We start from the raw sequence: 27,977 nt of genomic DNA, 5'->3' as shown, positions 1-27,977 counted from the left end.
ACATACTGTAAACTCCCTCTAACTAGCAGTGTGTCTTCAAAAGCACAGATGACCACAGGGTAAAAATATTTACAAAATGGTTGTTTTGGAGTACGGTATTGGAACATTTCTGCAACAGCAGCAATGAGAGGCTGATGGAAATGTTTACAAATGGATGTTTGTGAAAAATGAGTTGACAGCAATTCTAAAACTATACATATAGCAATAGGGTGACCACCTCCAGTCAGACAAAATGTGGGACAAGTAGCATGGTAAAGAGGGACAATGTGGGACAGATGTAATAACTTTAAACTTAAGATTATTGCCAGATCTAATTTACTAAGCAACATTTTTTTAATCGACCGACATAAGATTAATACACTACCTAGGCTAAAAGACAAAACATTAATTTCGCAACATCTCATCTTTATTGGGACTATCAAAATTGTCAGCTGTCCAAGGGACCAGGCATTGTTCAGCTGAAAGAATGCACTCAGTGAATCAAATTCTTAAAACACACAAAAAAAATATTAGACCCACCTAGCCTAAGTTCAAACAACTATAAGGCCTATAGTCTATAGTTGAGGCTTGCATAGAAAGTTGAACTATTTCAGTGCAAATAGGTAAACCAGAATCTTTTATGATTTGCATGTTTCTTTGATGTGTTTTTTTATTATCTGCCAAGGAGGTTATTTTCATCGGGGCTTGTTTGTCTGTTTGTTTGTCTGTCTGTTGGTTCGCAACTTGATAACTCAAAAAGTTAAGGATGGGATTTTCAGGAAAGGTCTGAAATGACCCATGGAACAAACGAATGCAGAGATTAAAGTTTTCCGGCACCGTGCCGGAATTCCGGCGTGCGGCCATTGACTGCGTTCATTTTTTAAAATATTATTTATTTGTTAACGCCATTGAAAAACACGCAGCATTCGTTAAGCTGAATTTCCTTTCCCTGCTCTCCCTCTCTGTCACTCACGCGTCACGCACCCTTTAATATACACTCACACACACTCCGACACAGACACAGAATCCCCTTCGTGCACACCGCGTCTGTCTCCATAACGAGATCTCTGGAAGCGCGTTCGCACTAATGCACCTGGCGCTGCGGGTGGAAGCATAAGTTCTTCCGCAAATTTTGTAGACTATGCGTGCAACTTTACCATACCGTATAGAAGTAAACTAATTCTCCTTGGCCCGCTCTCGTGCGCACTCAATGGACAAACCCACCCCTCGACATGCACATTTAATCCAAACAAAACATTCACAATCGTAAACGCAATGACGCACAGAAGACGACTAGCTGAATTATTGTTAAATACGGTTAGCATCATTAGTAGGCTATGCTGCACACATCTGATTAAAACTCTGCATTCAAGTTGACTGACCATCTCAATACCAATGTTTTTCAACTCCAAGATTTAAAGGGCCTGTCCCAAGGAGAAAAAGTATGAGCTTACCTTGAAACTTAAACACCCGTGGGGACACTGAACAGTCCAACCAGCTAGAGTATGATAGCCAACTATGCTACTTTGTTTACAATATTTCGAGGCTTCAATCAAACAGCTGAATTTAAGAGGTGGAGTTGTAATATGAATAGCAGGCTATAAGCTGCATAAAGTTTGCGGTTATGAATATCAGAAATGTCAGTATACAGAATGTATATAAATAATTACACGTGTGTGTGTGTGTGTGTGTGTGTGTGTGTGTGTGTGTGTGTGTGTGTGTGTGTGTGCGTGCTTTACATCTTGTTAAAAAAATCATTAAATAAATAAATTCACATTATGTGAAAGCAAAGTGTCAGACATGAGGCGACCACCACATATTGCCTTCTAATCTGTGGGAAACACTGTTACTACTCTTTAGAAAGAGAATCATTGTCTTTTTTTGAATACCTTAACTTAAATGGTTGCAACTAAATCTTATTCTTCAAATGCCTGCCTTCCAATTTCACATACCCTGACAACATGACACCTTATGATTGTAGGTCAATTTGTAACCTGTCAAAGACAAAGATTAGCAGCAAAACTTGATATAAAAAGAAATCCTAAATGCTACATGTAGCATATTGTAGTGTGTTGGACTACTATTGCCACCTATTGGCCTTTCTTGGGGTCCAACATCACAAACAGGCCTGTGTCGTGTGCAAACACTCCAAAAAGTAAACCGGTTTCCAATCGATCGACCAACATAGTGTCGTATAGAGTTGCATGCACAAGTCTAAAAAAGTTCAGGCTCAGGATTTTTTTTTGCTTTAATCCCTGCATCTGACCCTAACCTCTGACATTTCTATTCCGATTCTAATCAGAATAGAGGTCTCCATGGAAACCCACCTATTAAGGTTGCTAGGTGTCGAGTACGCTGGCGAGACATACCACTCTGTTTGGCATCTTTTATTTTCGTAATTTAATGACATGTCTTATTTTTCTGTTTTGTAGCCTGCTATCTCCAGACTAAGTTCAATACGCTATATTTCTACTGCATGCGCAAGAGGTGTGATCAATGGGCATTGTTCAAATGACTCCATACGCTTGGATAGTCCTTCAACCAACGAGACCAATGATCCGGATGCACCTGGTGAATAAGCCAGTTTGTGATTGGTTCCAACGTGGGAAGGAAGCAGGAGAGATAAATGTGCAGGTTTCCAGACAGAACTGCAGGGCGATATCCAGAAAAAAACAAAAAAATAAAGAATTAGGCGTAGAATGTCATGCAGTCTTAGAATACACCAGCAGTAAAATCCCTGCTTCTCTTGGTTTCTTCCTCTCACTGTTTGTAGATGTTTTCCACTCCCCTCCAGACGGGGGCGCTGGCCCCCTCAGACCGCCCATCACCCCTCCTGCTCTTGGCCCGGCGTCTCTGCTTGGCCTCAGTCAGGGCATAGTACTTGGCAAACTTGTTGACGAGGACAGGAATGGGCATGGCAATGAAGAAGACTCCTGCAATGGCGCACAGAGCGGCAGCCACCATCCCAGGCCACGATTCTGGATACATGTCTCCGTACCCCACGCCCGTCATGGTAATCACCGCAAACCACAAACCCCTAGACATGCTACTGATACTTGTATGTGTAGCTCTCTCTCCGTAAAAGGCCAGGATGGAGAACGTGAGGATGAGCACACAGAGCGCCGCGGCCAGCAGGAGCAGCTCACCGGCGCTGGCACGCAGCGAGTGGCCCAGCGCCCGAACGCCCGCCACGCGTCGCATCAGCTTAAAGATCCGCAGGAGTCGGAGGCAGCGCGCCACCATGAGTAGACACGTCAGGGAGTGTCTCAGCGGCAGGACAGGAGTCGCGCCCAAACACAGCGCCACGTAGAAGGGCAGGATGGCCATCAAGTCAATGATGTTCAAGACGTTCAGGATGAACTTCAACTTCTTCGGGCAGCTGATGATGCGAATCAAGAACTCAGAGGTGAACCAGACGACGCAGAGAAGCTCTATAATCCCCAATGCACGGACAGGATGCGTGGGCAGGATCATATCAGCATCAATATCAATATCAGTCTCAACATTTTCCTCGTCCGTGTACCGTGGCTGAGCTTTGGGCTTGAAGTGGGTCCCCAGGCAGAAACAAACAATGGACATCAGGATGAAGAGCAGAGAGAGAAGGCCGATGATCTGTCAGAGGAAAGGAGAAGAACACATGACATTCCCCTGCATCCAAACAAGTAAACATCAACACATGAATGTGTCACTGCACATAAAGATGCAGACATTGAAATAGAAATGATATACAGAAGGAGTAAATGATTTGAGTGACTGCATAAGGAAACAGGAGGATCCACATGGTAGTTACTGTAAGCTGTGATGTGTGGGCTTAAAAAGAATACAAGGACCTCTTCTATAAGTTTCTGTAAGTTCTCAGTTGTGTTCTAAGTTCTGAGTTGTGTTTTAAGTCAGATATTTAAAAAGAGCATGGAAGTGCATGGAAATATGGACTACAACAATTATCTCAACAATTAGAAAGAACAAACCATGGCTGCTACAGATGAATGGGGGTCATCAAAGAGGGCCCACATTTTCGGCATGCAAGCTTTTGTCTGCACCCTCCCGGGTCCCCCCACCAGGGAGTCGTAGTCTGGGGGTCCCTCATCCGGCTCGAACGCAGCCAACGCCTCCTCTTCATCCCGATGCTGTCGGAAGTTCTTCCAGCAACATGGCTCCACGTCGGTTTCACTGACTCCCCAGAAGGAAAGCTCCTCTTCAAGCGATTGACCGCACACGTCTGCCGGGCAGTGCAGTTTCCCGGTGCGGTAGTAGTTTAAGATGGGGGCGAATGCTTTCGGGTCCCGGTCGAAGAAAAACTCAGAGGTCGGGTGTTTCAGTGGGTCAGCACTGGCGTCAGAGACGAGGTTGGCCAGGCGTGTGCCAGGGATGCACATGAGGGTGCTCTTGTGTGTTTCATGTCGCACACCACCAACGTTAACTACAATCCTGTCTGCATCAGAGCCTGCGGGAGCAACTTGCATTGGGTGAGTCTCTGGACTGGAAGCACTGAACATTTTGTGCTTTGAAGATGAAATCCTGGAGGCTGTTCAATTTGATTGCCTGTTTTACAAACAATGGATAGAGTTAGTGATATTGGTACTGGAAGAAATAAATATTTATTTATCTATATATATTTACATTTCATATGTGTATCTGTTATTCCCATGACTACACACTGTGACAATTACTTGTACTTAGCAACAGCAAAACATGGCAAAGATGATAAGATTATTCTTGAAATTGTAAAATGGAAAAATATAGTCTGCACACTAGACACTGCTCCAAATCTCCCATCAAGTTTTATTGGGACATGTTTATGTTACGTGTATGGTCATGTTAGACATCATTTTAGTGGTAAACGCAAATGTAATGGCAAACATCAGCATGTTCGACAAGCAGGTCTACAGTAACACATTGTGTTACTATGCTCACCATATCCTTTGGCTTGAACGCTAATTAAATATATGGGTCGCGACTTTATGAACATAGGAAATTGTGGGTCCCAAAGCCAGACCAGTTAAGAACCACTGCTTTACAACATTAGGAAGATCAGACCTTATCTGACGCAAGATTCCACACAGCTTCTTGTACAGGCCATGGTTATCTCCAAGCTGGACAACTGTAATTCACAGTTAGATGGCCTATCTGCTTGAGTCTTACGATGGTTAGAACTCATTCAGAATGCTGCCTGCAGCACATCAAGAGTCTTCAAAAGAGGACACATGTAACTCCTCTCCTAATTACTCTCCACTGGCTCCCACTGGTGGCCAGAATTAAATTGAAATATCTTACTTTGGCCTATAGGACACTGACTTGATTAGCCTAGAAATCTAGACGCCCCTAGCGGCAGCAAATGTAATTTGGCTGGCGGGGCAGTCTAGGCACGATCCATTGAGCCAGGGAGCTGAGAACCCCCAGCACCAGCGTTCCAATCACAGCGTGTATCTTCGGTGGGTGGGCTTAACATAATGGTGACTGACATGCGACCAGAAGTTGCGACGGTAACGCATCCTGTTATTTGAAAACAAGAAGATGATTCGTTTAGCGTTATCCTATTGCGTGGAGAGGGAAGGTTACGCATCCTGCTACTTGAAAACAAGAAGATGATTCGTTTAGCGTTATCCTATTGCGGGGAGGGAATTTGAAAGACAACTGTTTATCCCACCCCTCCGATTGCGCCCTGTCTACGGTGAGTGTCCAGACCCTACATCTTGATGTGGGTCTGGCTCGTCAGGCTATGACTTGATCATTGAATTAAAATAACAGGGATCAGATCAAGATGTACATCCCCAACAAGACTCATCAGTCATCAGTGGTTCCATGTTGTTGGAATTAATTGCCCTGTACTCATGTAATAGTTTTGGATCTTTCAAGAGGAGTCTAAAGGCAAATCTGTTCAACATTCATGTGATTGATTGAATGAGCATCATTGTTTATTTGCTATTCTCCTTTATTTTCATTGCTTATTTTCATTAGGCTATTATTGAATAGACATTGTTGTTTATTGTTGCTATTCTCCGTAATGTAGTCTGGCTGCTCACTGTTAAATTAATTAATGTATTGTTTTATTTGTATGTCGCTTTGGACAAAATGCAAATCTAGTTATGTCAATGCTCCCTCTCTCTCTCCCTCTCTCTCAGGCTTAGTTCACATTGGCAGTCGAAATCGGATGTCTTGCATATCCGATCAGAATCTGATCTTTCTGACTGACTGTTCTCATTGCATATTGCAAGTGATCACATCCGATCACATCCGATCTTGGCGTGCAATGCTCAGATCCGATATAAATTACACACACCTGGATTAATTAGGTAGAGTTGTACACAACCAAGTCGTCATGGATGAAAGTGGATTTATTTTTTATATTTTCCAACGTATTATGCGTAGCTGCGGCGCAAATACCTCGTCACCCTTAAAGTTACAGTTTTCCATGTTTCACCATAAAATGATGACTTGAGTCTGACGTTGGTTTTTGTTTTGCTGGTAGCCCTGGCGCACGCGCTGAATCAATCAATCAATCACTTCCGTCACTCAGAATTACGTTGCAATTGTTTGTCGCAGTGCAAATGACGAAAGGGGCACTTTGAAATCCTATTCAAGTGGTTCGACTGTTCAGATTGAGTCATATCCGATAGTAAGTGATATTGAAACCACCTCCGTATGTGGTGCGAATCAGCATTGGAAAAATCGCATTTCATGCGGTTTTGTGCCGTTCAGACTACCCAAAATTCAAGCTAGATACAATCCAGATAAGCAAAAAATCGGATTTCGACTGCCAGTGTGAACTAAGCCTTACTCTCAAATCAAATCTACATTGATAATTAAGCTATTTAACTAAAATTGATTAAACATAGCATTTACATACAAAGAGTATAAACTCATCAATATATCATAAACATGTAAGTTACAACTTTTCTCTTGATTGATGGCAGGCCATACTATAATCTGCAGCTAGACATGAGCAGTTTGTTTACTCTCCTAACAATATATATATATTCATTTGTGGAGATAGATTTTCAAATTCTGTTATTTGCTTTTTGAATTCAGCAAAAAAATAATCCCTTAAAGGTGCATATCTAATACAATTAAGAATAATTTTCTACCTCATTTATACAGAGACTACAGTTCCTCATATGTCACCCATGTCTGCTTATGTCTGCCCATTTCTATGTATAGCTAGGTTATGGTCACTGATTCTATACTGTTACGGCCCGAGCGCTTGGTCTTAACCCCGCCCATTGGCGCTGACGTGCCTGGTGGGTGCTGGTTTCCTCTCTCTTCCTCTGTGTGCCCAGGTGTGCCCAGGTGTGCCTGATTTGGAGGCGCATATATAGACCCCTTCACAACGGATAAACATTCGGAGTGGCGTGACGTCAGTGGCGGCAGAAAAGTTAGACGGCTATTGAAAAGCACTAGTAATGCGGCTAAAATTAGTCCGTAATTAACCTTTGATGAAATGGCTAACGATATAAAACAGTATGTACATACACTCAGTGTATGGGATTGGGAGGATTATTTGAAAAAACTTTGAAAAAACGTACGTTATCAGGTGGGATCATTCTGACAGATCCCCATTCTAAGTGAATGGAAAGAAGACGTAGCAAGATTGCCCTCCGTTGAATGGCCAGATATTTATAATTACGTTATTGAAAAACCGAGCGTATACAGTAAGGAGAAGTGGCGGGTGTATAGATCATTGGATATATAACTATGTCCCAAATGGTCATGTCTAAGATTTACAATACAATGACATATCGGATGAGTTTAGCGTTGTCGCTGATGGCAGTTGATGGTTGTTTTGCCGCCAGCGAACGTAGTGACGTAGGCTCAGCAGGGGTCTATAAGACCAGCTCCGTCTTCCTCTGTGTGCCCAGGTGGGCCTGATTTGGAGGCGCATATAAGACCAGCTCCGTCTTCCTCTGTGTGCCCAGGTGGGCCTGATTTGGAGGCGCATATAAGACCAGCTCTGTCTTCCTCTGTGTGCCCAGGTGTGCCCAGGTGGGCCTGATTGGAGGCGCATATAAGACCAGCTCCATCTGCGCTTGTGGCGGCACTCCTCCTCCCGGCTTGATTCTGTGTCGTTTCCCTTTGTTTCCCTGTACTGACTAACACCTCAGTTTTACGTATTTGCCATGACACTGATTGGCACTACACTCTTTTAAATACTCTATAATGTTAGTTTCTGTTAACTTTCAGTAATAAATCAATTTATTGTTATTTCAATCTTGGTTTGGTCTCCCCTTTGATGGACAATGGACATACTTGAGCCAGTACAATACTTTGTCACTGTTGTTCTTTTATTTCTGTCTTTGATGTAATTTAAATATGGGGCTATACAGTCATTTCTGTTCAGGCTTCTGTATAGTTTGTCATTTGTTTTTTATTTCTTCCTTCCAGAATTTAAGGTTTGATAATAGAGTCCATTTAGGAGAATTTATTTGGTGGATTGAATCTATAAAGCTTTTTTTATTATTATTAAGAAATGTCCTTCATGCTTTTTCAGACAGGTCTTTTGATGCCAGATTAAACCTTCCTGATGATATTATTGTAAGTCCTAAATAGTTATAATATGATACAGTTTCCTCTCTAGATTTCTTTTGAAAACCTATCATTTTTGTTTTGTCAGTGTTAATTGGCAATGGCCCATTTTTACTATATTGAGAACATCAAGACTCTCTTGCAGGTCCTCTTTGGATGGCGATAGCAGTACCATGTCATCTGCAAAGAGAAGGCATTTTGTGCCTGTGCTGTCAAGTCCAAGTCCTGGACAAGTTGTTTGGTTGATGGCTATAGCTAGTCCATTGATGAATATATTTAAGCATTATCGCACGAGTGGGAGTGGTGTTGTTGGCCTATATCGCCACGGCTGTGGTTCGCCGTAGGCACGAAGCCAAAGGCTGTGGTGATGAATCCCAACCTTGTCTAACTCCTCTACCCTGTTTAAAGAACTGTTCTATTGTTGTTAATTCTAATACAACATGTATTTCTTTGGTATGTGTATTTTATTATAGAGTAGGCATTGCCTTTTATACCACACTCTACATTAAAAAGGCCATTTTTAAATCAACAAAGCATGCATAGATCTTTCCTTTACTTGTTTTTTTGTACATATTGTTCAATAAGTGAGTGGAGGGTAGATGTGGTCAGTAGTTCTAAAGTCGGGAAGGAAGCCTGTACCAAGAATGCTGGTCAAGCATATCCCTAGTTATCTGGGTCCATTTTATCACCATTTTTATATACTGGTGGTATCAGTCCTTGACTCCACACTTCAGGAAAATATCCTGCTTTCATAATCAGGTTGAACAGTTTGCTTAGTCTCGCTGGTGTGTAGCCTACTGTATTTTCACAGCTCTGAGGAGATGTTGTCAATTCCACAAGCTTTTCCTGTTTTTAGAGATTTATTTTTTTTATATTTAGCTCTGATAATTTAATTAGGCTGTCCAGATCGTTGTCATATGAACCAGTGTTTCTTTTTGAGGGGTGATTTTCTCTAAAAAAAAATGTGTAAAGCTCCTCAAAATGTTGTTTCCATATATATTTCCATTTGTTATAGATGGTGAGGTTTTTGAGGTGTCTATTTGGTGCCATATTTTCCAAAAAGAGTTCTTGTCAATGACCTCCTCAATCTGTTTAAGCTGGTATGACATTTATTTAGCTTTTTTTGACCTCAGAAGGGATTTATATTTTTTTCAGAGCTAAGTATTTCAAGCATAACTAGAAATGCAATTCCAAGGAATTACCAGTGCATGAAAATGCAAAAATAGATAGATAATGTAGATATGGTTACCAAGGTGTAGCTAGGGTAAACATGGTGGTTGCATAGTTTACAGAGAGTTGATAGTGTGAAGATAGACAGTTTAAAGATGAAACATTCCAGTTCTAACTTAACTAATGATTTCTATTCATGTTAAAATGTTGATTAGCTAACTTAGCTAATGATTTCTAGCAGTTACGCTAAAAATGCTAATAATGCTAGCAATGCTAACTTTACCAACAATGCTAACCAGGTTAATTAGCTAACTTAACCGATGATTTCTAGCAGTAATGCTAAAAATGCTAACTATGCTAACAATGCTAAATTTGCTAACAATGCTAACCAAGTTGATTAGCTAACTTAGTTGATGATTTTTTGCAGTTATGCTAAAAATGCTAACTATGCTAACAATGTTAACTATGCTAACCATGCTAACTTGCTAGTGAGGACTTTTATTTTGAAACATTTGTTGCTAGGGTATCCATGGTGGCCACTATCAGAAAACAAGAAGTTACTGCAGTATAATCATGTTGGTTGCTATGGAAACGGTCATAAACACTTAATTTTAATGGTTGCTATGTTGGTTGCTAGGTACATGGAGGTTTCATGTAGTTGACTGGAGGCATAGTGGATGATAACTGACAGTTGGAATGGTTGAACAGTTCGATAGTTGAGTAGTTTCAATGGTTAAATGATTTAATAGTGTATTATTGCAGTGAGGACTTTTATTTTGAAACAGTTGTGGACAGAGGAAACAGTTAACAGGATATGTAGTCTTCTGAGAGACTGTATGCTTAAAGCCAGAGAAACTGACAGTTGGTGCCCAGGTGGCCGGCCACCTGGCGTAAGATTCTAATTGCTGCCGTGATGTCATAATGAGCAATGTTAAGTCTATGGGGGAAATTGTAATAGTTTTTAACTGATAGTTTAAAAAGTATAAAAGTTACAAAGTTGAAAAATACAAAGCAGACATGGCATAAGCAAGACCTACGCAACAACGTTTGAATGAAGTTTCTACGTTAAACGGTTGAAGCTGAATTGGTTGCGTTAGAAGAAGAAGATTAATAACTAGAAATGCAATTCCAAGGAATTACCAGTGCATGAAAATGCAAAAAAAGATAGATAATGTAGATATGGTTACTAAGGTGTAGCTAGGGTAAACATGGTGGTTGCATAGTTTACAGAGAGTTGATAGTGTGAAGGTAGACAGTTTAAAGCTGAAACATTCCAGTTCTATCTTAACTAATGATTTCTATTCATGTTAAAATGTTGATAAGCTAACTTAGCTAATGATTTCTAGCAGTTGTGCTAAAAATGCTAATTATGCTAGCAATGCTAACTTTACTAACAATGCTAACCAGGTTGGTTAGCTAACTTAACTGATGATTTCTAGCAGTAATGCTAAAAATGCTAACTATGCTAACAATGCTAGATTTGCTAACAATGCTAACCAGGGGGGTATTCCATCAAGCGAGCTAACCGTAAATCGCGGCTAACTTTGATAAGCCTCGCTAATTTTAGAGAGAGCTCGGTTCCATTACTCCCGCTAACAGGAATCTCAGCTGAGTTGCTGGGGTAACATATGCTTCTGAACTAACCTGGTCGGTGGCAGGCTAACTGCCGAGCTAAATTAATCTGTGTTGCAAATAAAAAACACCAGTCGGAAAACGAGTCCCAAACCGTTGGTTCCGTCAACCTGTGCTTTCGTCACCTGTAGCCTACAACTTAAAAAATAGAAGGAGAAACTTTTTTCCGACAGTGTTGCAAGCATTGATTAAGGCTACCTATCCGCTAGTTTAAATGATTTTCTGAAAATTATGCAACTTACATTGTTTGAACTTGATATGTGTGTGGTCCAAGGAATCTTGCGGCTATGCGTAACGTACGTCTTTCGTGGTGTCATGCGCAGCGTGACAGGAGAACAATCGAGGCATGTTTTGCGTGTTCTCGGGTTCGGTTCCCATGCGATGAATTTACATAGACTATGTTAACATATTAATATTGCCATGTTTAGTTATACTCTTTAATGAAAGGCATCATTATTAAGGGTCATATACAGTAGCTTCAGTGACAGTAGGCAGGCTGTCAGTGTGCTATACGATGCACGGCAAGCAGCCTATAGCCTAATTCTGTAAAGGCTATAATAATTAAAACCGCTTCATATAGTCTAATTAATTATGCATGTAGTTCGGATATCAAACCAACTGCATTACAGAAATTAAATATGAAATGACATATTGAAAGCCAATATTGCATTTCAGATAGGCTAATTATATTTCACAAACACTTTGGCAGAACTATATGCTTATGGGAGACAATAGGCTAGGTTTTCTCCCAATACTCCCAGGACAATAGGCTACCAATTTATTTTATGACCACCGAAAAAATATTTCAGAGTGAACCCTTTTAATTTACAAACGTAGGTTATCTTTATTGTTGAATAGCCTATGCCAAAGTTGTTTTGAGTTTAAATAGCCTGCTTATTCACTCGTTTTGTTCAGAGTGAAGACAATCAAAGTCCCAATTCAAACCATCATAATAACTGTTTAGCGATTTACAGTAGGCCTACGATTTCGTTATTCTCCTTTTTAGGCAACTACTGTATCTTTTTTTCTCTCGTGTTCAATTTGATTACTTCCGATGAAAATCCTGTAGATGGCGCTTGTAAATCGAACTGAAATCTTCTAGTTTGCCTTAATTTTACGACATGCATCCTCTTTTCATCAATCTATGGTTTTGGTCTACTTTTCTACCTCGTGCACGAGCAGACATGAAGCTGATTTTAGCCTCGTTTGAATAAACGAGGGCAAGATGCAGCTAACTTGAGTTAATGGAACGGCTTTAGCTTCAAGTGGAAGTCTACACTAGTTCAAGCCAGGCTGTTTCTGTTGAGCGCCGCCTTGTTTAGCGAGGTTGATGGAATACCCCCCAGGTTGATTAGCTAACTTAGTTGATGATTTTTTGCAGTTATGTTAAAAATGCTAACTATGCTAACAATGCTAACCATGCTAACTAGCTAACTTGCTAGTGAGGACTTTTATTTTGAAACATTTGTTGCTAGGGTATCCATGGTGGCCACTATCAGGAAACAAGAAGTTACTGCAGTATAATCATGTTGGTTGCTATGGAAACGGTCATAAACACTTAATTTTAATGGTTGCTATGTTGGTTGCTAGGTACATGGAGGTTTCATGTAGTTGACTGGAGGCATAGTGGATGATAACTGACAGTTGGAATGGTTGAACAGTTCAATAGTTGAGTAGTTTCAATGGTTAAATGATTTAATAGTGTATTATTGCAGTGAGGACTTTTATTTTGAAACAGTTGTGGACAGAGGAAACAGTTTAACAGGATATGTGTAGTCTTCAGAGAGATTGTATGCTTAAAGCCTGAGAGAAACTGACAGTTGGTGCCCAGGTGGCCGGCCACCTGGCGTAAGATTCTAATTGCTGCCGTGATGTCATAATGAGCAATGTTAAGTCTATGGGGGAAATTGTAATAGTTTTTAACTAATAGTTTAAAAAGTATAAAAGTTACAAAGTTGAAAAATACAAAGCAGGCATGGCATAAGCAAGACCTACGCAACAACGTTTGAATGAAGTTTCTACGTTAAACGGTTGAAGCTGAATAGATAATGTAGATATGGTTACTAAGGTGTAGCTAGGGTAAACATGGTGGTTGCATAGTTTACAGAGAGTTGATAGTGTGAAGGTAGACAGTTTAAAGCTGAAACATTCCAGTTCTATCTTAACTAATGATTCTATTCATGTTAAAATGTTGATAAGCTAACTTAGCTAATGATTTCTAGCAGTTGTGCTAAAAATGCTAATTATGCTAGCAATGCTAACTTTACTAACAATGCTAACCAGGTTGGTTAGCTAACTTAACTGATGATTTCTAGCAGTAATGCTAAAAATGCTAACTATGCTAACAATGCTAGATTTGCTAACAATGCTAACCAGGTTGATTAGCTAACTTAGTTGATGATTTTTTGCAGTTATGTTAAAAATGCTAACTATGCTAACAATGCTAACCATGCTAACTAGCTAACTTGCTAGTGAGGACTTTTATTTTGAAACATTTGTTGCTAGGGTATCCATGGTGGCCACTATCAGGAAACAAGAAGTTACTGCAGTATAATCATGTTGGTTGCTATGGAAACGGTCATAAACACTTAATTTTAATGGTTGCTATGTTGGTTGCTAGGTACATGGAGGTTTCATGTAGTTGACTGGAGGCATAGTGGATGATAACTGACAGTTGGAATGGTTGAACAGTTCAATAGTTGAGTAGTTTCAATGGTTAAATGATTTAATAGTGTATTATTGCAGTGAGGACTTTTATTTTGAAACAGTTGTGGACAGAGGAAACAGTTTAACAGGATATGTGTAGTCTTCAGAGAGATTGTATGCTTAAAGCCTGAGAGAAACTGACAGTTGGTGCCCAGGTGGCCGGCCACCTGGCGTAAGATTCTAATTGCTGCCGTGATGTCATAATGAGCAATGTTAAGTCTATGGGGGAAATTGTAATAGTTTTTAACTAATAGTTTAAAAAGTATAAAAGTTACAAAGTTGAAAAATACAAAGCAGGCATGGCATAAGCAAGACCTACGCAACAACGTTTGAATGAAGTTTCTACGTTAAACGGTTGAAGCTGAATTGGCTGCGTTAGAAGAAGAACTAGAAATGCAATTCCAAGGAATTACTAGTGCATGAAAATGCAGAAATAGATAGATAATGTAGATATGGTTACTAAGGTGTAGCTAGGGTAAACATGGTGGTTGCATAGTTTACAGAGAGTTGATAGTGTGAAGGTAGACTGTTTAAAGATGAAACATTCCAGTTCTAACTTAACTAATGATTTCTATTCATGTTAAAATGTTGATTAGCTAACTTAGCTATTGATTTCTAGCAGTAACGCTAAAAATGCTAATTATGCTAGCAATGCTAACTTTACCTACAATGCTAACCAGGTTGATTAGCTAACTTAACCAATGATTTCTAGCAGCAATGCTAAAAATGCTAACTATGCTAACAATGCTAAATTTGCTAACAATGCTAACCAGGTTGATTAGCTAACTTAGTTGATGATTTTTTGCAGTTATGCTAAAAATGCTAACTATGCTAACAATGCTAACTATGCTTACCATGCTAACTAGCTAACTTGCTAGTGAGGACTCTTATTTTGAAACATTTGTTGCTAGGGTATCCATGGTGGCCACTATCAGGAAACAAGAAGTTACTGCAGTATAATCATGTTGGTTGCTATGGAAACGGTCAAAAACGCTTAATTTTAATGGTTGCTATGTTGGTTGCTAGGTACATGGAGGTTTCATGTAGTTGACTGGAGGCATAGTGGATGATAACTGACAGTTGGAATGGTTGAACAGTTCAATAGTTGAGTAGTTTCAATGGTTAAATGATTTAATAGTGTATTATTGCAGTGAGGACTTTTATTTTGAAACAGTTGTGGACAGAGGAAACAGTTAACAGGATATGTAGTCTTTTGAGAGACTGTATGCTTAAAGCCAGAGAAACTGACAGTTGGTGCCCAGGTGGCCGGCCACTTGGCCTAAGATTCTAATTGCTGCCGTGATGTCATAATGAGCAATGTTACGTCTATGGGGGAAATTGTAATAGTTTTTAACTAATAGTTTAAAAGGTATAAAAGTTACAAAGTTGAAAAATACAAAGCAGGCATGGCATAAGCAAGACCTACGCAACAACGTTTGAATGAAGTTTCTACGTTAAACGGTTGAAGCTGAATTGGCTGCGTTAGAAGAAGAAGTTTAATAATAAGAAGACTTGGAATAACAGTATAGTGCATTTTCATGCACTATAATAATAATAATAAGAAGAAGAAGAAGAAGACCGAGGAAGAACAGTACAGTGCATTTTCATGCACTGTAATAACTAGAAATGCAATTCCAAGGAATTACCAGTGCATGAAAATGCAAAAAAATTATAGATAGATAATGTAGATATGGCTACTAAGGTGTAGCTAGGGTAAACATGGTGGTTGCATAGTTTAAACAGAGTTGATAGTGTTTAGGTAGACATTTTAAAGCTTAAACATTCCTGTTCTAACTTAACTAATGATTTCTAACAGGTATTCTAAAATGTTAACTATGCTAACAATGATAACCAGGTTGATTGGTTTACTTGGCTAATGATTTCTAGCAGTAATGCTAAAAATGCTAACTATGCTAACAATGCTAACCACGTTGATTAGCTAACTTAGCTAATCATTTTTAGCAGTTATGCTAAAAATGCTAACAATGCTAATAATGTTAACTATGCTAACAATGCTAACCAGGTTGATTAGCTAACTTAGCTAATCATTTTTAGCAGTTATGCTAAAAATGCTAACTATGCTAATAATGTTAACTATGCTAACCATGCTAACTAGCTAACTTGGTACTGAGGACTTTTATTTTGAAACATTTGTTGATGGGGTATCCATGGCTGCCACTATCAGGAATAAAGAAGTTACTGTAGTAAAATCAGGTTGGTTGCTATGGAAACGGTCATAAACGCTTAATTTTGATGGTTGCTATGTTGGTTGCTAGGTGCATGGAGGTCTCATGTTGTTGACTGGAGGCATAGTTGATGATAACTGACAGTTGGAATGGTTGAACAGTTAAATAGTTGAGTAGTTTCAATGGTTAAATGATTTAATAGTGTATTATTGCAGTGAGGACTTTTATTTTGAAACAGTTGTGGAAAGAGGAAACAGTTAACAGGATATGTAGTCTTCACAGAGAGATTGTATGCTTAAAGCCTGAGAGAGAGAGGGCTGCTGCAGGTGGGGCTGGCCACCTGGCAGAAGATTCTGATTGCCCTATTATGATGTCATAATCACAATGTTAAGTCTATGGGGAAATTGTCATTTTAATTAATTAATAGTTTAAAAAGTATAAAAGTTACAAAGTTGAAAAATACAAAGCCCGGATGGCCTAAGTAAGATCTACGCAGCGCAGTTTGAATGAAGTTTCTACGTTAAACGGTTGAAGCTCCATTACGTGCGTTAGAAGAAGAAGAATAACTAGAAATGCAATTCCAAGGAATTACCAGTGCATGAAAATGCAAAAATTGATAGATAATGTAGATATGGTTACTAAGGTGTAGCTAGCGTAAACATGGTGGTTGCATAGTTTACAGAGAGTTGATAGTGTGAAGGTAGACAGTTTAAAGATGAAACGTTCTAACTTAACTAATGATTTCTATTCATGCTAAAATGTTGATTAGCTAACTTAGCTAATGAATTCTAACAGTTACGCTAAAATGCTAATTATGCTAGCAATGCTACTTTACTAACAATGCTAACCAGGTTGATTAGCTAACTTAACCGCTGATTTCTAGCAGTAATGCTAGAAATGTTAACTATGATAACAATGCTAAATTTGCTAACAATGCTAACCAGGTTGATTAGCTAACTTAGTTGATGATTTTTTTGCAGTTATGCTAAAAATGCTAACTATGCTAACCATGCTAACTAGCGTACGCTAACCATGCTAACTAGCTAACTTGCTAGTGAGGACTTTTATTTTGAAACATTTGTTGCTAGGGTATCCATGGTGGCCACTATCAGGAAACAAGAAGTTACTGCAGTATAATCATGTTGGTTGCTATGGAAACGGTCATAAACACTTAATTTTAATGGTTGCTATGTTGGTTGCTAGGTACATGGAGGTTTCATGTAGTTGACTGGAGGCATAGTTGATGATAACTGACAGTTGGAATGGTTGAACAGTTAAATAGTTGAGTAGTTTCAATGGTTAAATGATTTAATAGTGTATTATTGCAGTGAGGACTTTTATTTTGAAACAGTTGTGGACAGAGGAAACAGTTATAACAGGATATGTAGTCTTCAGAGAGATTGTATGCTTAAAGCCAGAGAAACTGACAGTTGATACAGGTGTAATCAATTTAACTGGCTAGTCTTAAGAGAGCCAGAGTGTATCCTTAAAGCCTGAGACAGAGTAAATAATTTAAAAGTTGAATGTAGACAGTCTAATTAATGTTGATAGACAGAGAGTTTAATGGATGTTGATAGACAGTTTAATGGGTGGATGAGTGAATGGTCTGAAGAAGATGAATGGATAGAAAGTTGGATGGAATGTGCCTTATATTCTTGTCGAATGGAGATACAGCTCTCTACTGAGAGTAGTGGATACAGATACAGGTGTAATCAATTTAACTGGCTAGTCTTAAGAGAGCCAGAGTGTAGAGATACCTGAGACAGAGGAGATTGTTTAAAAGTTGAATGTAGATCGTCTAATTGATGTTGATAGGCAGACTGTTTAGAATGGGTGGATGAGTGAATGATTTGAAGAAGATGAATGGATAGAAAGTTGGATGGAATGTGCCTTATATTCTTGTAGAATGGAGAGACACAGCTCTCTACTGAGAGTAGTCGATACAGATACAGGTGTAATCAATTTAACTGGCTAGTCTTAAGAGAGCCAGAGCGTAGAGATACCTGAGCCTGAGACAGAGGAGATTGTTTAAAAGTTGAATGTAGATCGTCTAATTGATGTTGATAGGCAGACTGTTTAGAATGGGTGGATGAGTGAATGGTTTGAAGAAGATGAATGGATAGAAAGTTGGATGGAATTAGGAAGACTATGTTGATACAGTTGATGGAGGTTTCATGTAGTTGACTGGAGGCATAGTGGATGATACTGACAGTTGGAATGGTTGAACAGTTCAATAGTTGAGTAGTTTCAATGGTTAAATGATTTAATGGTGTATTATTGCACTGAGAACTTTTATTTTGAAACAGTTGTGGACAGAGGAAACAGTGAACAGGATATGTAGTCTTCTGAGAGACTGTATGCTTAAAGCCAGAGAAACTGACAGTTGGTGCCCAGGTGGCCGGCCACCTGGCGTAAGATTCTAATTGCTGCCGTGATGTCATAATGAGCAATGTAAAGTCTATGGGGGAAATTGTAATAGTTTTTAACTAATAGTTTAAAAAGTATAAAAGTTACAAAGTTGAAAAGTCATAGCACACATGTCATAAGTAAGACCTACGTAACGCAGTTTGAATGAAGTTTCTACGTTAAACGGTTCTAGCTGATTTGCGTGCGTTAGAAGAAGAATAAGAAGAAGAAGAAGCCTAGGAAGAACAGTACAGTGCATTTTCATGCACTGTAATAACTAGAGAATGTAATTCCAGGGAAATTACGAGTGCATGAAAATGCAAAAATGTATAGATACAGTAGATAATGTAGATATAGTTACTAAGATGTAGCTAGGGTAAACATGGTGGTTGCATAGTTTAAAGAAAGCTGATAGTGTGAAGGTAGACAGTTTAAAGCTTAAACATTACAGTTCTAACTGAACTAATGATTTCTAGCAATTATGCTAAAAATGTTAACAATGCTAACTATGCTAACAATGCTAACCAGGCTGATTAGCTAACTTAGCTAATCATTTCTAACTGTTATGTTAAAAATGCTAACTATGCTAACAATGTTAACTATACTAACAATGCTAACCAGGTTGATTACAATGCTAATTAAGTTTCTACGTTAAACGGTTGAAGCTGAATTGCGCGCACAAAAACGTGAAGAATAACTAGAGAATGTAATTCCAAGGAAATTACGAGTGCATGAAAATGCAAAAATGTACAGATAAATCATGTAGATATGGTTACTAAGGTGTTGCTAGGGTAGACATGGTGGTTTCATAGTTTTTGAAAGTTGATAGTGCTAAGATAAACAGTTTAAAATTGAATTAGCTAACCTGATTACCAGATAAGCTAACTATGCTAACAATGTTAACTATGCTAACGAGGTTGATTAGCTAACTTAATTGATGATTTCTAGCAGTTAATGTTAAAAATGCGAACTATGCTAACAATGCTAACTATATTCACAATGCTAACCAGGTTGATTAGCTAACTTAACTGATGATTTCTAGCAGTTATGCTAAAAATGCTAACTATGCTAACAATGCTAACTATGTTTACAATGCTAACCAGGTTGATTAGCTAACTTAGTTAATCATTTCTAGCAGTTATGCTAAAAATGCTAACTATGCTAACAATGCTAACTATGCTAACCATGCTAACTAGCTAACTTGCTAGTGAGGACTTTTATTTTGAAACATTTGTTGCTAGGGTAACCATGATGGCCACTATCAGAAATAAAGAAGTTACTGTAGTAAAATCATGTTGGTTGCTATGGAAACGGTCATAAACGCTTAATTTGAATGGTTGCTATGTTGGTTGCTAGGTATGTGGAGGTTTCATGTAGTTGACTGGAGGCATAGGTGATGATAACTGACAGTTGGAATGGTTGAACAGTTAAATAGTTGAGTATTTTCAATGGTTAAATGATTTAATAGTGTATTATTGCAGTGAGGACTTTTATTTTGAAACAGTTGTGGACAGAGGAAACAGTTAACAGGATATGTAGTCTTAATGAGATTGTATGCTTAAAGCCTGAGAGAGAGAGAGAGAGAGCTGCTGCAGCTGGACTGGCCACCTGGCATAAGATTCTAATTGCCCTATTATGATGTCATAATCGCAATGTTAAGTCTATGGGGGGAATTTTAATAGTTTTTATTTAATAGTTCAAAAAGTATAAAAGTTACAAAGTTGAAAAATACATAGCTGAAGTCACCTAAGTAAGACCTACGCAGCGCAGTTTGAATGAAGTTTCTACGTTAAACGGTTGAAGCTGAATTGCACGCACAAAAACGTTAGAGGAAAAATAATAATAAGAAGAAACAGGATAACAGTAGAGTGCATTTTCATGCACTCTAATAAGAAGAAGAAGCCTAGGAAGAACAGTACAGTGCATTTTCATGCACTGTAATAACTAGAGAATGTAATTCCAGGGAAATTACGAGTGCATGAAAATGCAAAAATGTATAGATACAGTAGATAATGTAGATATAGTTACTAAGATGTAGCTAGGGTAAACATGGTGGTTGCATAGTTTAAAGAAAGCTGATAGTGTGAAGGTAGACAGTTTAAAGCTTAAACATTACAGTTCTAACTGAACTAATGATTTCTAGCAATTATGCTAAAAATGTTAACAATGCTAACTATGCTAACAATGCTAACCAGGCTGATTAGCTAACTTAGCTAATCATTTCTAACTGTTATGTTAAAAATGCTAACTATGCTAACAATGTTAACTATACTAACAATGCTAACCAGGTTGATTAGCTAACTTAGCTAATCATTTCTAGCAGTTATGCTAAAAATGCTAACTATGCTAACTAGCTAACTTGCTAGTGAGGACTTTTATTTTGAAACATTTGTTGATAGGGTATCTATGGTGGCCACTATCAGGAATAAAGAAGTTACTGTAGTAAAATCATGTTGGTTGCTATGGAAACGGTCATAAACGCTTGATTTTAATGGTTGCTATGTTGGTTGCTAGGTACATGGGGGTTTCATGTAGTTGACTGGAGGCATAGTTGATGATAACTGACAGTTGGAATGGTTGAACAGTTAAATAGTTGAGTAGTTTCAATGGTTAAATGATTTAATAGTGTATTATTGCAGTGAGGACTTTTATTTTGAAACAGTTGTGGACAGAGGAAACAGTTTAACAGGATATGTGTAGTCTTCAGAGAGATTGTATGCTTAAAGCCTGAGAGAAACTGACAGTTGGTGCCCAGGTGGCTGACCAGCTGGGGTAACATTCTAATTGCTGCCGTGATGTCATAATGAGCAATGTTAAGTCTATGGGGGAAATTTGAATAGTTTTTATTTAATAGTTCAAAAAGTATAAAAGTTACAAAGTTGAAAAATACATAGCTGAAGTCACCTAAGTAAGACCTACGCACCGCAGTTTGAATTAAGTTTCTACGTTAAACGGTTGAAGCTGAATTGCGCGCACAAAAACGTTAGAGGAAAAATAATAACTAGAAACGCAATTCCAAGGAATTACCAGTGCATGAAAATGCAAAAATAGATAGATAATGTAGATATGGTTACTAAGGTGTAGCTAGGGTAAACATGGTGGTTGCATAGTTTACAGAGAGTTGATAGTGTGAAGGTAGACGTTTTAAAGATGAAACGTTCCAGTTCTAACTTAAGTAATGATTTCTATTCATGTTAAAATGTTGATTAGCTAACTTAGCTAATGATTTCTAGCAGTTACGTTAAAAATGCTTATTATGCTAGCAATGCTAACTTTGCTAACAATGCTAACCAGGTTGATTAGCTAACTTAACCGATGATTTCTAGCAGTAATGTTAAAAATGCTAACTATGCTAACAATGCTAAATTTGCTAACAATGCTAACCAGGTTGATTAGCTAACTTAGTTGATGATTTTTTGCAGTTATACTAAAAATGTTAACTATGCTAACAATGCTAACCATGCTAACTAGCTAACTTGCTAGTGAGGACTTTTATTTTGAAACATTTGTTGCTAGGGTATCCATGGTGGCCACTATCAGGAAACAAGAAGTTACTGCAGTATAATCATGTTGGTTGCTCTGGAAACAGTCATAAACACTTAATTTTAATGGTTGCTATGTTGGTTGCTAGGTACATGGAGGTTTCATGTAGTTGACTGGAGGCATAGTGGATGATAACTGACAGTTGGAATGGTTGAACAGTTCAATAGTTGAGTAGTTTCAATGGTTAAATGATTTAATAGTGTATTATTGCAGTGAGGACCTTTATTTTGAAACAGTTGTGGACAGAGGACGTAGTGAAACAGGATCTGTAGTCTTAATGAGATTGTATGCTTAAAGCCTAAGACAGAAGGTGCCTCTCATATAGCGTTTACGCGTCCTCTCTCACTCCTCACTGATCTACATAAAGAATGATGGAGCGGCAACAATGGGATAGTCTAGCCCTTCTTCTATCTTTCTTTATGTAGATCATTGAGGATCGAGGAGCGAGGGAGGACATATAAACGCTGCTTGAGAGGGACCCACAGTAAATACTTTAAAAGTTGTATGTAGATAGTCTAATTAATGTTGATAGACAGAATGTTTAATGGATGTTGATAGGCAGATTGTTTAATAGATATTGATTGACCGTTTAATGGGTGGATGAGTGAATGGTCTGAAGAAGATGAATGGATAGAAGGTTGGATGGAATGTGCCTTATATTCTTGTTAAGAGAGACACTGATACAGCTCTCTGAGAGTAGTTGACACAGGTGTAATCAATTTAACTGGCTAGAGAGCCAGAGTAGCCTACTCTTAAAGCCTGACAGAGTAAATAATTTAAAAGTTGAATGTAGATAGTCTAATTAATGTTGATAGACAGAGAGTTTAATGGATGTTGATAGACAGATTGTTTAATAGATGTTGATAGACAGTTTAATGGGTGGATGAGTGAATGGTCTGAAGAAGATGAATGGATAGAATGTTGGATGGAATGTGCCTTATATTCTTGTAGAATGGAGAGACACAGCTCTCTACTGAGAGTAGTGGATACAGATACAGGTGTAATCAATTTAACTGGCTAGTCAGCCTGAGACAGAGTAGATTGTTTAAAAGTTGAATGTAGAGCGTCTAATTGATGTTGATAGGCAGACTGTTTAGAATGGGTGGATGAGTGAATGGTTTGAAGAAGATGAATGGATATAAAGTTGAATGGAATTAGGAGGACTTATTTTGATACTGTTGTGCGCAGAGGATACAGGGGAACAGAACAGAAGTCTTCAGAGAGATTGTAAAGCCTGAGAGAAACTGACAGTTGGTGCCCAGGTGGCTGACCAGCTGGGGTAACATTCTAATTGCTGCCGTGATGTCATAATGAGCCATGTTAAGTCTATGGGGGAAATTGTAATAGTTTTTAACTAATAGTTTAAAAAGTATAAAAGTTACAAAGTTGAAAAATACAAAGCCCACATCGCGTAAGTAAGACCTACGCGTCAAAATTTGAATGGAGTTTCTACGTTAAGCGGTTGAAGCTGAATTGCGTGCGTTAGAAGAAGAACTAGAAATGCAATTCCAAGGAATTACCAGTGCATGAAAATGAAAAAAATGTATAGATAGATGATGTAGATATGGCTACTAGGGTGTAACTAGGGTAAAGATGGTGATTGTATAGTTTAAAGAGAGTTGATGTGTGAAGGTAGACAGTTTAAAGCTTAAACATTCCAGTTGTAACTTAACTAATGATTTCTAAAAGGTATGTTAAAATGTTAACTATGTTAACAATGATAACCAGGTTGATTGGTTTACTTAGCTAATGATTTCTAACAGTTATGGTAAAAATGCTAACAATGCTAACTATGTTAACAATGCTAACCAGATTGATCAGCTAACTTAACTAATGATTTCTAACAGAAATGTTCAAAATGTTAACTATGCTAACAATGCTAACTATGCTAACAATGCTAACCAGGTTGATTAGCTAACTTAGCTAATCATTTTTAGCAGTTATGCTAAACATTTTAACTATGCTAACTATGCTAACTATGCTAACAATGCTAACAATGCTAACTATGCTAACCATGCTAACTAGCTAACTTGATAGTGAGGACTTTTATTTTGAAACATTTGTTGCTAGGGTATCCATGGTGGCCACTATCAGGAAACAAGAAGTTACTGCAGTATAATCATGTTGGTTGCTATGGAAACTGTCATAAACACTTAATTTTAATGGTTGCTATGTTGGTTGCTAGGTACATGGAGGTTTCATGTAGTTGACTGGAGGCATAGTGGATGATAACTGACAGTTGGAATGGTTGAACAGTTCAATAGTTGAGTAGTTTCAATGGTTAAATGATTTAATAGTGTATTATTGCAGTGAGGACTTTTATTTTGAAACAGTTGTGGACAGAGGAAACAGTTAACAGGATATGTAGTCTTCACAGAGAATGTATGCTTAAAGCCAGAGAAACTGACAGTTGGTGCCCAGGTGGCCGGCCACCTGGCGTAAGATTCTAATTGCTGCCGTGATGTCATAATGAGCAATGTTAAGTCTATGGGGGGAATTGTAATAGTTTTTAACTAATAGTTTAAAAAGTATAAAAGTTACAAAGTTGAAAAATACTTTGCCCACATCGCGTAAGTAAGACCTACGCGACAAAATTCGAATGGAGTTTCTACGTTAAGCGGTTGAAGCTGAATTGCGTGCGTTAGAAGAAGAATAATAAGAAGATGAAGTTTAAGAATAGGAAGAACAGTACAGTGCATTTTCATGCACTGTAATAAGAAGAAGAAGAAGAAGAAGAACGAGGAAGAACAGTACAGTGCATTTTCATGCACTGTAATAAGAAGAATAGGAAGAACAGTACAGTGCATTTTCATGCACTGTAATAATAAGAAGACTTGGAATAACAGTATAGTGCATTTTCATGCACTATAATTCTTGATTCATAGGGTCCCTGTGTTTCTCATTTGAAAGTGTTCTTCAGTCATGCTTTGCCCTAAATCACTCATGATCAACTTTCCCTTGAGCATTTTTTCTTTCTTTGTTTTCTAATTGTATGATACCTGACATGTGGGTTATTTCCCAGACCCCCCTCTAGGCTTAAGCCCCGGATGTTCTCAATGTCTGGCTCCGCCTCTGGTTATTTTAAAGCATATTGTAATAGGCTAATATCGCCACTCAATACGACCGCTTGATCTCTGCAAATGTCTCCGCCGTCTGTGTTATTTATTTATGCTGGTTAATTTCACAAATGCCCGTTTCCCACTGCCGAGCTAGCCCTAAAATGAAATGCATATACTTGCGAATGCATTATTTCTTTCCTTTTTTAAAAGGGGGGTTGGGTAGCCTGGTCGTACCAAACCCTCGTAGGCTACTAATAAAATTGAGCGGAATCTTACGGAGGGCTATGGCAGGCTAGGGGTGGGTGGCTCAACCCCTTAGTTACACCTGTAGATCCTCCTCAAATTACTGAAATGACTCTCTCGCTTGCATTCTCTCTCTCACTCTTTTTCTTTCTCTCTCTCTCCCTCCCTCCACGATGCGACGGCTTGTAGCCTATTGCATATGTCTCCGCTATACATTTCACTCGGTGCATTGTAGTGTTTACAAAGAAAGTTGGATTAGCTGGGTGTTGCTTAGTTTTATAGCTCTGCCTCCGCCACAAAGAGTTGAAGAAAGAAATCGCATGCAAATAGGCTATTGGCTTCGAGAGGGTATCTAACCTTTTGAAATGTTAGGCTACCCAATGATTTAATGTCACACAATAGAAAAAAATATTGGAAGATGCCAGTTAATGTCTATGAGGCAACTCAAGCTTACCTTCCAATGATCCCGAAAACCACAGTGGATGAGGAAGCGCCTAGTCACGTCAAGTAGCCTATTCTCGCGTCGCGATTGTCAATTAGGTGCGTTTGACTTCTCGAAAATCTGCGCAGATCTGACTTGATGTGATGCATGCTGGGTTAAACACAGTGCATATACTGGGACCATAGCATAGATACAGTGGGTGCCTCTCAACATGCTTCCTCGATCCTCGATGCTCGATCCTCGAGGGGCGTTCCCACTGATCTATAACTCACACTGGATAGACTATCCCATTGTTTCCCCCCCATCATTCTTTGCCGCCATTGTTGTAGATCAGTGAGGATCGAGGCCCGAGGAGCGAGGGAGGACGTAAACGCTGCATGAGAGGCACCCAAGAGCACTGAACATTTTATGCTTTTATAATGAAATCCTGGAGGCTGTCCAATTATATTGCCTGTTTTACAAACAATGGTTGAGTTAGTGATATTAGTACTGGAAAAAATATGTATTTATCTATATGTATTTGCATTTGATCCTGTGTGTATCTGTCCTTCACATGGCTACACACTGTGACAAGTACTTCTTCAAAAACACAGCAAAGATGATAAGACTGCATGTCTCATTTGACAAATTGTTGAAACTGTAAAATGGAGAATTATAGTCTGCATATAATGCATAGTGCTCCAAATCTCCCATCAAGTTTCATTGGGACATCTTGATGAGGGCCACACAAGTTAGTGAATATCCTTCTATCATTATTGGTACAACTATTGTTAACAAAGTGGAAGTGGATGATGAGAACTGTTTAGAATCAACTTAAAACCGCTACAGTAAATGTTTACTATTTTACTGCCGCTACATTAAAGGAGAATTCCGGTGTGAAATTGAGCTTAACTGTACCGAAACATGTTAAGGTGTTCTCACACGTGTTAAAGACGCACCTTCGCTGACCCCCCCCCCCCCGCACTCCGAACTCCGCCGTCTTCAGCCGAGATTGCAGTAGGCTTGAATCTATTAGATTGGGCATCACGTAGCCTATGCAGCTAAATCGCTATTTTTAAACCATTAAAACGGTTCCAAGTAACTCCACACTGTATTGGTAGACTTCTGAGGGTCCTGACATTTAAAACGAGATACTTAGAACTTTGGAAGTGCACAGGAAGTTTATTAAAAATACTGTTTATTCAAGCAGTACCTTCATAGAATCTCTCCGCTGGGCGCCATCTTGTAATCAAGTCGCGATAAGCTGACTGACTTCCAAAGTTCTAAGTATCTCGTTTTAAATGTCAGGACCCTCAGAAGTCTACCAATATATGGCTATAAAACGTATTATTATTATTATTATTATTATTATTATTACTATTTTCATCATCATTATTATTATTATTACTATTATCATCATCATTATTATTGTTGTTATTATTATTATCATCATTATTATTGTTATTATTATAATCATAATTATTATTGTTATTATTATAATAATCATCATTATTATTGTTATTAGCATTATTCAAAATACAGACACTGGAATAAGAAGAGAAAATATCTCCCCAAGCTGCTTCTCTCCAAATGAACAGCTGCACAGTCCCCCCCCCCCCTGTGAATTACACAATATCAATTACGCATTTCTTTTTCACCATCTGTTCACAGTTTACATTTGTTCATTCACATTTGATTGCCAGACTTTGACTGAGCCTCTCCAGAGGGTATTCCAAGTATATGGTTCAAGCAAAGATCCTTCATTACTATCCGCTTTAACCCTCTCTGGTTCAAGTGTTAAACCTCCTAATAGAAGAACTGTACCGCTTTATTCTCCTAGCAAAACAAAGCCACTGGGCTCTTGTTGTAGGAGGTTTACCACTTACTCTGAGTTAACTTACCCAGTCTGTTCAAACCACATACTTGGAATACCCCCCAGTTCTCCCTGTGGGAATTGATGAGCAGAATAACAACTCATCATGGATGAAGCGTTGCAGCAGTTAAGTATTAACCTTTGCCCCAGCCACTTCCTGTGAGGAATGTGAATGCACGTATGTGATGACTGCAGCCCCAACCAATTAGGCCAACTGCAGGACATGGAACAGGAGAGAG

At 38.6% G+C, this 27,977-nt stretch overlaps 1 protein-coding gene across 2 annotated transcripts in view; it reads right to left on the bottom strand.

Annotated features, from left to right (window-relative positions):
* Nucleotides 1-26,006, bottom strand: part of LOC134100838 (potassium voltage-gated channel subfamily C member 1-like) — a 44,506-nt gene extending 18,500 nt beyond the window's left edge. Inside the window, exons 1-3 of one of the 2 annotated variants that reach the window (XM_062554290.1) lie at nt 25,899-26,006; nt 3,948-4,521; nt 2,244-3,591 (exon numbers count right to left, since the gene is read on the bottom strand). In XM_062554290.1, the coding sequence (XP_062410274.1) occupies nt 2,740-3,591; nt 3,948-4,475 (1,380 nt within the window). In that variant the 5' untranslated portion in view covers nt 4,476-4,521; nt 25,899-26,006 and the 3' untranslated portion in view covers nt 2,244-2,739. Of the gene's footprint in view, nt 1-2,243; nt 3,592-3,947; nt 4,522-25,898 lie in introns of those variants that run through there. The other variant, XM_062554289.1, reaches the window with a different exon arrangement.
* Between the last annotated feature and the right edge of the window lie 1,971 nt (nt 26,007-27,977).

The sequence above is a fragment of the Sardina pilchardus genome, chromosome 14, assembly GCF_963854185.1.
Source record: "Sardina pilchardus chromosome 14, fSarPil1.1, whole genome shotgun sequence".
NCBI lineage: Eukaryota > Metazoa > Chordata > Actinopteri > Clupeiformes > Clupeidae > Sardina > Sardina pilchardus.
The sequence above is the reverse complement of the archived record's forward strand: the minus strand, read 5'-3'. Positions and strand labels throughout refer to the sequence as shown.